The sequence below is a fragment of the Bos indicus x Bos taurus genome, chromosome 17 (genome assembly GCF_003369695.1).
Source record: "Bos indicus x Bos taurus breed Angus x Brahman F1 hybrid chromosome 17, Bos_hybrid_MaternalHap_v2.0, whole genome shotgun sequence".
NCBI classification, from domain to species: Eukaryota; Metazoa; Chordata; class Mammalia; order Artiodactyla; family Bovidae; genus Bos; species Bos indicus x Bos taurus.
Genome location: NC_040092.1, coordinates 61,013,245 through 61,025,174, shown reverse-complemented (window position 1 = coordinate 61,025,174; position 11,930 = coordinate 61,013,245). Strand labels below are relative to the sequence as shown.

General features: G+C 46.9%; 1 protein-coding gene across 1 annotated transcript; it reads right to left on the bottom strand.

The window, feature by feature from the left end:
- Positions 1-2,655: 2,655 nt before the first annotated feature.
- Positions 2,656-6,285, bottom strand: POU4F2 (POU class 4 homeobox 2). The gene is made up of 2 exons (XM_027567466.1): positions 5,749-6,285; positions 2,656-5,300 (listed from the first exon to the last, which is right to left on the bottom strand). The coding sequence occupies exons 1-2, from the start codon at positions 6,031-6,033 to the stop codon at positions 4,359-4,361; spliced, it is 1,227 nt and encodes a 408-aa protein (XP_027423267.1). The 5' UTR covers positions 6,034-6,285; the 3' UTR covers positions 2,656-4,358.
- Between the last annotated feature and the right edge of the window lie 5,645 nt (positions 6,286-11,930).

Sequence of the window (11,930 nt, the reverse complement as noted above, 5' to 3'; positions counted from 1 at the left end):
GTATTATCCAATTGGTATAGATTGTACTTAGCTATCAACCAGGCCTTAACGATCTTTGCTATTCTCCTTTCCACTTTAAGGAGTCACTTACTCCTTTCCATTTTAGACTTAAATGATTACACCCAAAAAATGCGATCATTTGCCATTAAAGAAGTTAAAAGAAAATAAACTACATAGTTCTGAAACATCAGATTGAGGAAGGCTAGGTGTGGCTAAGTCAATTCATAAAATATCTTTTTCCAATAAAATAGTCATTGTGTACCTTAGGAGAAAAAATTAGGAAATGAGTCATGAATGCCAATAGATTTGATTAATATGACAAGGATCATCAGGCACAATCTGCTATGTATCCATCTGAGTATTTTGAAAGCCAATATCAAATGGATATTTCTCAACAATTTGTACACAGTTCTTTCTTGCCTTACCCTTAATTTTGTCTTTAAGACCAAGTCTCTTCTTTTCAAATCCCTTTGTTTTGGTATTTCTCTGTAACTATCATTAATAGAAAACTTTCAGAATACATTTCTTTTAAAATTTCCACTTTTTCATAAAATAAGCATGTTTAAGCAGACTTAAATAATAGATAAAATTTCCATTTTGTAGGCAAGAAAGTTTTTTTTACCCTTGTAATAACATAAAGAAGATGAGCTTAAAATGTGATAGTTGTAAAAGTCCAGGAACACAGGAGACAAAGAACACTTGATGAATGAAAGAGTATATCTAGGCCTTCAATCAACTGTTGAAGTAAATGGATAGCTGCTTTTCTGTCACTTCACTTACAAAAACTTAGGACAAGCATGCAATATGGAAGCTATCATATATTTCAAAATGCACTAAAAAGAACACCTCTGTTATTTCTATCCATTATATTTAACAGTTTCTAATATTTTACCATGAATGAAGAAAATGAAGAAAAATCTCTTCATTTAAAAATGTTATATTTGTTGAGAGAAAATACAAGCACACCTGTCTTTCCCCTAACTGACTCCCCTTTCTCCTAACACACACTAGATAACAGCTACACCCAGGAGGAAGGAGGTGTTATTTATTGAAGATAATTTTAACCTAGATCAGAAGTCTGGTTTGTTATATATTCAAGCCACTTAATTCATTTTCTCCACTCAAGAAAAAGTAAGCAAACAGAAAGTTCTCCTACTGGCTAGAACTGTACAGTCAAACGTGTTGGAGCAAGAATGAGTCATGTGGTTGCTATCCGTGGTGCTGAAATCAGTACCCATTACAGTGAGATTGAAGGTAAGCTGAAAAGACTTTCAGGAAAACTGAATCTAATAATAGGCAGTAAAGTGGAGGAATGGGGCATTCAGCCTTCAAAACACAGGAATAAAATCAAACCATCAATATCACTATATATGGGATTACAATTTTTTCTTTTAAATCCCACAACTTTCTATATTTCCTTAGATATCTTTGCAGTGTATCTGGTTATTTCTAAATGGACATATGAATTTTGTTCTTTTGGTTATCCTTTTTATTTCAGTTATAAAGAAGCCCTTTCACCCATTATCCCTCCAACTTTCATAACTCTTTCTGTTACTTCTGAAAGTCATAATCAATTTTCCAACCATACTTAGTTCCAACTTGAGCCACTATAACAGTTTTCATTGGCACATGGGATATTTTGTAACCTCATCCTCAAAATAAGAAATGTTCCAAGACAGTTCCATATTTGAGGGGTAACATCTCAAGTTAGCAGAATTACTCATGAAGGATGGCCTGTTTCCTCCCTCTTGTTGGATGTATAACTAATATGATATTTTAATCATAGAAATAATATAAATATCTAAACCAGAACTTTCCTGGGAAAAAAGACTTTAAAAACTTAATATGTTGCCCAACTGTTGTAAGAAGTCTGAAAATTATTAAAATTGGTGAGGAGGTTTCTTGAAACTAGGATCAGAAAAAGAAAAGGTGATGTATCAAATGGGCAGAATTTCTTTGTGCCAAACCCTAGCAGACAGCTTTCACCAACTTTGGTGTCTGGATGAGTCATAGAAAGGGGGCAAAATTTTGCTTCCCTAATCACCTAAGATTTCTTCCTCAGCCCCACTCTGCCTCTTGCAGAATGTGAGTTTCCTTAAAGGCCATGGAAAAAGAGAGAAAGAGAGAGAGATGCTCTACTTCATAACCCAGAAACCTAGGTGCTTGCTGCTCTGACTGTGGAGCACTGCTCCTTAGGAGTGGTGACTGAACTGAGAAGTATAGTGGGCTATCCCCTAGGCCTCAACCAGGGTGTCCCACTCCCCCAAACAGGCCTTAACATTTGCCACACCCAGTCTCCCAGTGCTGCTAAAAGCTGAACTGAGCTCCCTTCTACCTTTTACCTATGCAATATCTCTGCTCATAAAGATTCTCTTCACAGAATTTTGCTGATCTGGAAAAAGAACTCCAAGTGAGGTATTTGGAGCCAAATGTTGTGACCTTATCTGCCCAGAAAAGCAAAGCACCCTTTGAGATGAGCTTGGCTATTATAAACCCTGGTGTTTTCTACTTTCCTAGAGAAACCCCCTCCACTAAATCCAAGTCAAACTTTGGCAACAATCACTGCATAATAAACTATCAAAATGTGTTTTAAAAAATCCCTCATCAAAATAACTCCAATGTAAATGATTTAAAACAACATCACGTTTTAAAAGCCATTTAATTTTAATAGCATATTTTAATGAAAAAAAAGCAGCATACTTTGCCAATAAAACATTAAAATCATCTCTTCAATGAAAGACAATCAAACAACACCAAAAATAACTTAGTACATTACCATAGTAAATAAACCATCTATTAACAAAAACAAGAAACCAGGTCATATACAGAATTCAAGACTTCAGAGAGCCTTAAATGGAACAGCAATACAGCAAAATTTGTAAGAATATATCTATATGTGCATCATTTTGAATGAAATATTTACAATACATAAGGTACCAGTCATCATGTACCTAATTTTTTTGTTGTTCCAAAAGAATTCTACCAAACAATGTGAATTTACAAGCAGTGCACTGTCTTTCTTATAGTTCAAATTAGTTTTTGTACAAACAAACCTCCAAAAGGAAAAACAGAAGGAGGAAGGATTCTTGTAAATGTTAAAATGTAGTCCACAAAGCAACTGAAAACTAGAAGACTGAAATAACCTTGGTGAAGTCTTAAAATCTGGAAGGGCAAACCCCAAGTGACAAATGCACCTAAAGCTAGAAAATGATGCATCATACTCATGCTTCCAACTGCTTGACTTCTCTTTCATTAGAGGTGTGTGTGTGTGTGTGTGTAAGAGTGAGTGAGAGAGTGCATGTGTAGCAGGGACAGTGTGGGAATCCCCATTAAATATGTAACAAAGTAAACAATACTTTGGACTGTGAATCAGGTCTATAGGGTTAAGACATCCATTACTGAGTATTGACTCACAAATCAGAACACTACCAGTGAAAACAAAGAAAAAAACAATCTTCATTCAAAGTGAGAATATACAAATGGGCCAAAAGGAACACAGTATAAGAGGAAAACTGTATAAATTCAGTAAACTCATTAAACATAAAAAAATTTTAACGTCACTAGCTATACGTCCCCCCGTTTGTTAAGACTAAAGAAGTTTAATTAATTAGAATGTGCACAAATTAAGTTGCTAGAGAGATAAATTAATAATTTACAGAGGGTTGTTCAGCAATAATCTAATAATAGCTTTCAAGATCAGTGAACACAGCAGGCGCAACTCCTTTCTTAAGCATTAACACTTCAGAGAAGGAAGAAGGGGGTAAGAACCACAATAAAAATATATATATAATATACAGTGTAAATGCAGAAAATCTGCCATCTTTTTTTTTAATTCAAAATACTTTAGAGATGTCTCTATCACATTAAGCATCAACTCTAGTTTAAAGTTTCAGTTCTGAATCAATTTCTACTTCTGAAAAATAGCTGCAAAGTGTACTTTTAAACTTGAACAAGGGTGACGTCTTTAGGAATAAAAACAAATCTTACTTGATCATTCTGGGGGCCTTTTAAAAGGCTGTCTCGTCTGCCTTCCTGCAAACAGCCAGCTCCAGACTTCCTCTGAAGAGGCCGAGGTGCCTTTTCCGAGTGGGTGGGGTCGAAAGGGACAACTTTGCTACAACTTGACAAATCCCTTCTTTTGTTTTTCTTTCCTTTGAGAAATCGTTTCACATTCTCACCGGGCTTGGGCTCAGTAGCTCACGCGTTTGCTCGCACTCCAATCCTCGCTTTCTCTGGATTCACATTTACTAGAATTGTTTTCTGGTTGCGAAAAATGGAAAGAAAAGAGGCAAGAGGGATGGGGGTGGGGGGAGAGATGAGGAGGGGGCCTGTCCCTGGAGAGGCCTAAAGTGTGTCTCCTAAATGCCCGCGGAATATTTCATTCTTTTCTGTTTCTGCCTCTGGTTGCAGAACCAGACGCGCACCACGTTTTTCTTAAGGTCCAGCTTCTCGGCGATCGCGGCGATCTTTTCGGAGGAGGGCCGCGGCTGGATGGCGAAGTAGGCTTCCAGCGAACGCTTCTCTGGCGCCGCGATGGACGTGCGCTTGCGCTTCTTCTCCGCGCCGTTGAAGAGCTCCGGCTTGGTGAGCTTCTCACGGTGAGACTTCTCTGCCTCCTCTAGCCACGCTTGCAGGATGGGTTTGAGCGCGATCATATTGTTGTGAGACAAAGTGAGGGACTCGAACCTGCAGATGGTGCTCTGGCTGAGCGAGCCCACGCCGGGGATCTTGAGGTTGGCCAGCGCGGAGCCCACATCGGCCTGGGTCACCCCCAGCTTGATGCGTCGCTGCTTGAAGCGCTCGGCGAATGCCTCCAGGTCCCGGGGGTCGGCGTCCACGTCGCTCATGCAGCCCATGTGTGAGGGCAGCCCGTGCGCGTGGGCCATGCTGAGAGCAGCTTGGTGCATGGGGTTCATGGTAGCCATGTGCGGCGCGTGAGCTGGAGTGGACACCACGGCGCCGTCGGGGCCTGCCATGGCACCCAGCGCCAGGCCGGGACTCAGGTGCTCCAGCAGCTCGCCCTCCAGCGCCTGGTGCGGCTGATGGTGGTGATGGTGGTGATGATGGTGGTGGTGGTGCGTGCCCGCCAACGCGGACGGGTGCGAGATGGGCACCGACGAAGAGGAGGCAGCCGACGTGCACGGGATGGTATTCATGGTGTGGTAGGTGGCGTCCGGCTTGAAGGGGCTGTGGTGGGGCGGGTGATGGTGGTGGCTCTTGCTCTGGGAGACGATGTCCACCGCCGCCAGAGCCTCGGCGCGGGCCAGCAGACTCTCATCCAGCCCGCCGAATATATTGCTCTGCAATTGCAAGTAAAAGGCACACATTACTCTCAGCAGGGAATTGTGCGCACTCTCTCCGGAAGCTCCGGCCCAGCGCTCCGCACCGCCGCCGCGCCTACAACATTCCCAGAACGTTAAAATAATAATAGTAATAATGATAATAATAATCCGGAAACTAGCGGGTGAGGAGGAGAGGAGGGAAGCCACGGAGAGAAACCAAGAGTGCACGAGGAGGAGGAAAGTGAGCCTGCAAACACAACACAACACAACACGCGCACAGGCAACATTCCAGGTCATAAAAATTAATATGAAAGGAAAGACCCGCTGAATACATAAGCGAGAGAGAGGGGGGGAAATTGGTTGGAGGTGTGGGGTGATTTGCTGTGCAGACATGAAAAAAACATCAAGCAGATAAAGGGGGCTGTCAAAATGTGCCTTTAAGCGGTGATTATGCAGAAATACGCACCGGTGGGGTTGGAAGACACGCTCTCCGCATCGCCTCGGAGCCCCCGCCGCTGCCGCCGCTGCTGCCACTGCTACTGGAGCTGCTGCTCCGGCCTCCACCGCCCCCGCCACTCCCGCCGCCGCCGCCAGCATTGCTGGAGCTGCTCGGAGAGCTGGCGGAGGGCGCCGCGGGTGCAGAGGACCCGGGCGAGGCGCTGTGCAAGGCCGAGTACTTGGGCTCCACGTGCAGGCTGCCGCCGTGCGGCATGCTGAACGCCTGCTTGCTGTTCAAGGACATCATCATCATCTTCCCCGCCCGCTCGGGTGCCGGTCCGAGGCGCACGCACTGGCCCCGGCTGCTGGGACCCTCCCGAGAAGTGCTGGGCGAGAGCCGAAGCGGGGAAGGGCGATGCAAAGTTGTGCTCACTCGCCGCCGCCCCGAGCTCTGCGCGCCTGGCCCCGGCTACGCGCTCCACCGCTGGTTACTGAGGTCAGTCAGCGGATGCTGGGCTCGGCTTGGCGCTGGCTGCAGAACCTGGGCGCCCGAAACTGCCCCCGCTCTTCGCGGCCGCAGAGTTATACTCCCCTCTCCCCGCGCCTGCCCCCGCACACCCCGCCCTCCCTCCCTCCCGCGCGCCTCCGCCCTCCCCTGCCTGGAAGCGCCGGTTTCTCCTGCTCGGATTCTAGCGTCGCCCCTGCTCCCTCTTGGCTTCCTCCAGGCTTTGGTCCTTTCTGCTCTCCTGACACCCCTCTCCCGCTCCCCCCGCCGCTCCCCTCCCCGCGCCCTCCGCCTCCCCTTCCTGCCCCCGCCCGCGCGCTGACGCCGCCGTCCCTTCCCCGCGCCCCACAGCACTCACTTACAGCAGTCCCTTGCTCAACTCTACCGGGTTGGCCAGGTCTGCGCTCCAGCCGTTGGGCGGTTCCTACCTAACAGCCGACCTCCAGCCCCTCCGGCTTCCTGAGCCAAATATGCGCCTCGCCGGGAAAAGAAACTACTAAATAAAGTTGCGGGTCAAAGCGGCCTCGGCTGAGTTTTCCCCTAGACTATAACGAAAGCCTCTTACCTGCTGCCTCCCCCGCCTCCCGCTTACTGCTAAGTTGCAGGCCTCCGCCCCCAACTCGGTCCGCCCCTCCCTGCCGCTCGGGTGACCCCAATCCTTGGCTCGCGACCACAGTGTCGAGAACGCGGACCCTGCCGCGGACCTGGATGCTCCGTGCTGCTCTGCGCTTCCGGCTGGTACGCGCAGTGGTTGGCGCTTGGCTCTGCGCCCCCTCGGCCTGGCGGGTGCCTGGTGCCAAAGAGACCTGGGGTCGACAGGGCTGCAGGGCTTTCTCTGACACTCGGTTTTTCACTGCTCTCAGCGGATTGGACGGCGGAGGAGCCGGCTCCCGTCGCCTATGCGCATGCGACTTCCCCCCACCCAGTGCCCGCCAGGCCCCCGGGTACTCCCCCCAATACTACCACCGAAAGACACTCCTCTCCACCCTCTTTTCTCTTCCTCCGGATCTTCCTTCTCCTCCTCCCTGTCTCCAGTTCAATGTGAGTTAGGTCTTGGGCGGATCCACTGGCAAACCTTGCTACTGGATTTATTATTCTTCATTAGCCACAATCAAAGAAGGAAGGGGCAACTGACGAGAGGCAGGGCCAGAGATCACAGAGCGCATGTGCTGCAAAAAGTCCTCCCCACCCGAATACACACATACACACACACACACGCCCTCAGGGGCTGGCACGAGCCCCACTTATCTTCATTTCCACAGCCGCTCCGTGCACAGAGAGCCTATTTTTAGCCAACACTTTGCTCGCACTTTTGTCCCAGAGCGGACCACTTTTATTAGAAGTGGACACACACTCTTAGTTCCAGTTGTAAAAGAAGCAGGCACTCTCCTACAACAAAACACACGCGCGCGCACACACACCCCACCTTCTTTCTACTTCTCTCGGTGTTGGGGACTGCTGTCACACACACCCCCGGCAGAGTGCGGAGGGAGCGGGGTACCAGCGAGGGTGAGAAGACCCTGAGACCCGCACGCTAGAGCCCGCGGGTGGCCCGAACCGGACGGGGGTGGCTGGGAGCAGGTGCAAGCACACGGTGCCTGGGGAAGGCGAGCAGGTGCGAGAGCAGGCGGTAGGCCTGAGAGGCTCTGGCGCGCGCTGGGACAAAACAGAGTGGCAAGGAGCGTGGCGAAGGGGGGCCCTCGAGTGGCTGGCGCCTGGAAGCCCTGCGGCAGTGGCAAGTAGGGGGTCTCTCGTTCACCCATGACCTCTGCGGGGCAGGATAGCAGGTTCAAGTCGGGAGCTCAGTCCTCGGGAGTCGCCAAAACTAGGAAAGCTGAAGCAAACGGCGCGCGACGGGCTCTGTCCATGGTGCTTAACCCCCTTGCAACTCCGAGGCTTGCCTTCCTCCTCCAGTACATGGAGGAAAAGAATAAATAGTAGCCGAAGGGAATTCCTGCTAGCAGTGTTCCCGAGAAGAAGCCCAGGGAAGGCTGGACACGGGACTGCAGAGAGGTGTTGACATGAATGAATGTGGCTTGCACCGGTCGGTTCAAGTAAATGCTTAGGTGTTTAATTTCTACCTCAACAACAGCCAGGGTAATTTCAAGGAAATTAAAAAAAAAGTGACATTGTACAGCTCTCACTGTCTCAAGCTTCGAGAAATGAAATAAATCAAAGTTAAAGGCTTGAGTATCATTTAATTATAGTGCGAATAGCGCTTTGAAAGAAGTAGAACAACATCTCTAAACAAATTATGACTGGGCCAGGAAGGAATTATTAGATTGAAATTTCATTTAGGCTCGGGAGACACTGCGCTTCACTGTGTAATCTGCTATGCCTCATCTGATTTGTATGCTTAATTCAGCTTGACGAATTTATTAGTTTTCATAATAGTGAAAAAATTGAGCAGTACTATGGGCTAATGCATTGTGTATACTATAAATTGTATGTCATCGTGGAAAGACTGAAGTTTATAGAAATCTTTTATTAATGTCGGTATAGGAGGGAGGATTTTTGTGCAAACATTGCAGAGGTTCAAGCCAAACTCCAGTGTTGCTGGATCTCACTGGTCTATTAACATATCATCATATTAATTAGACTACTTCATCAATGATATAATTTCAAACTTCAAATTATGTTCTAATTAACAAGGGTTGTCCAATTTGCTTAATCTTCAAAAGGCTTTGGATGATCTAATTAGTATAAACTGTTGAGCATCTCTAAAACCTAAAAGAAATCCATTAAAACATTTTTGGTGTATACTCTATCAGTACTGTTTAAGAACCAAAGGATTAAAAGTAAGAGTGGAGGAAGAGAATAACTGGAAGGCAAAGGTGGGCATCTCCCTAGTTCTTCCAGATTACAATACTAAGGGAATCGCAGGAGAAACTTTTGGGTATTGCACCTCATAAACAATGTGTTTATGTATTTAAATAAAGGCATAAGAATATCAAGGAGAAAAAACCACAAGGGGAAAAATTCTTCTCTTTCATTAGGTGCCTAATTAGATGTAAAGTGAAAAGCAACCCTGAGGAGTTTCCCAAGCATTATTGTGGCATTTGTCAGCTGAACTTGGATTGCAAAATCAAATATTTGGGGGTGTTTTGAACCTCTCCCTGTCCCCTCCCCCCTCATTGAGCTTAATTACTTGCCATAGTTGTTTTAATGTATGTTGTCACCTGGGAGTATTGAGAAATGCATATCGTTAATATGAATTAATCTTGATTTTAATAGCAACTGACAACTGATCTCCAAAATGCTAAACACTTGTCACCATTTCATATGGTAAATAAGATAGTATAATAAATTCATGAAATAAAGAGGGCACTGTTGCAATGACTGGACAAACTTTGTTTGATATGAAGTTTAGTGATTAAAACTATTTTAAGCAGGACAGCCCCCAAGAGAATATTTTCCTGGTGTCTAAAATCTATATGTCACTGAATTAACTTAATACAGCTTTTAAAAATCTTTCTGATATTTCTCAATGGTATCTCTAATTCCAGATCAAAAAAGGGGGGAGCCCTTTATTCTAATTATCAAGGTGAAACAAATTACTATGTAGGTGTAAAGCAATTCAAGAGTTTATTTACCTGCATTCACATCCTCTTAGAAAACACACACTTTTTTCTTTTTTCCAAAAACAGGTGAGAGTTAGATTTCTCCTTTTCTCACTCAATAAGAAAATGAACAGCAGTAATAATGTTGTGTCAGAGGGAAAATGCAATTCTTCCTTCGTCACCGCGACTTGCAATCTTAAAATCTCTCCTACCAGAAGTGTCCAGAGTACCAAGCTCTTTGCAATGTTATCAATAAAACCATTTTGGTTTTGCCCACAGGCAGTGTTGCAAAGTGCACCAGCAGGTGTGGAAGTTGCTTTCTGAGGAAGTGAGACTCCAGTCCCCCAGGTAGTGGAAACCATCTAAACAACAGGAAAGTTGAGAATAAACCCAAGGGACAGCAGCAAATGGCCCAGCCTTGGAAATCTGCTTCATATGACCTCCACATACACTTCTATGTCCAAGCATTTTTCTGCCCTGGCGCTTATGCACACCTTCAGACCTACCTAATAAACTGAAAGCAGAGGAGTGATTTTCTTTTTTTTTTTTTGAAACAAGAGAAATAGAAAATGAATCAACTACATGTGTGTCACATGTGTGTGACTACCAGAGGGGCGCCTTTCTTTTCGCCAAGCCTCTTTGTTTGACAATAGCTTCTGTCCCATCGCTGCCAGATGCGATGGATGTGACCAACTTCCCTCCCGCGGGCAAAGAATCGCTTGAGGTTCCACTCAAGCTCCCTGGCAGCGGGGTCCCTGCGGTAGGCACCCCCTCCCAACCCCGAAATCAGCCCGCAGCCATCCCGAGAGGAGAAATCACTGTCTCCTCTCCTGTATCTGGGACCTAATTTACTATTAAAATTTTAAGCAATGCATTCATATTTTACTGGACCTAATGTGTTTTATTAAATTTTAATCCATTAAGGGCAGTGTGATTTCTCTGTATTTCAAACAGAATTGAGTTGGATTACAAGGAAGATTTTTTAAAAAGAGAGATCTGACTCCTTTCATGCACCATCCAGACCTCGGGTTGTTAGGGCTTCAGGGAGGAAAGGGAGAGAGGATGGATTCTCCCGCGTCCCATTCTTCTCAAGGTCAATCTGCTCTGGATCTGAATAGACTCCGACCCCCTGAGCTCTCTCTGCACTCTGTAGCTTAGGGCACAAACTCCTCCATGGCCTCCGCTGTTCCAAGGAAGAAAAGAGGCGGAAATTAGCCCTGAAATTGAGCCCTCTGGGAGCGCCCAGAGAGCCCAGCTACAGCGCGGAAGGGGTGGGGAGGAGGGCTCGCCTGGACTTCTTAAGCCCTGGGGCTATTTCGAGGAGTAGGGGTGCGTTTTACTCAAACACCTTTCCTCTTCCCAGCAAGTCCACCACTGTTCTTGTGTTTGTCTCTAACTTTCTCTCTCCACTGGCTCCCCCCTGAGTCCCAAGCCCCATTCGCTTAAAGGTCGGAAGGAGTACCTCTTTCCCCCAAAGCTCCCAGGCAGCACCCGTGCGCGAGAGCGCACTCTGGCCTCAGTGTCTTCCTAGCTAACTCACTCTCCACGCCTCCGGCTGCAAGACCTCAGCAAGTGTCTCCGGAAACCTCTACATCCGGCAGTTCCCAGGCTCTCCTGGATCGAAATTCGGGCTCGAAAACTCCTGCTCTCCCAACAACGCCTGGCAGGGCGAATGAAGTGGGGTCACTGGCGCTCTGGAGCGCGTACTTTGCGGGTAGGGAGAGACTGGATCCCGGGCCAGGGCCCTGTAGTGGCCGGACAAGCCAAGTGGGACTCTCTAGATAATTCTGGACTGAGGACAGCGGCCGGGCAGGGGACCAGAGGATGAGAAAAGGCAAGGTGGAAAAGGAAGGCAAACGCTTCCCCTTTCCCCGGTGGAGGGAAAGGCGCGGAGCTGAATTTCAAATAAAGCAGGCTGACTGGGAAGAGGGAACGCGGGACTCGCCAGTCCCAGGCCCGCTGGATGCTAGCAAAGCTCCTAGACACATTCACGTTTCCGGCGGGTGGGTTGACTGAGGTCGAAGTGGGGCGAGCACTGGCGTCGACTAAGCTTCGGAGCAAGCACAACAGGCGCCAAGAAATTAACAGCCGCCCGAGGGAAAGAGTGAGTCCTCCGTTTCCAACTCCTTACTCCCCAGAGCTCCA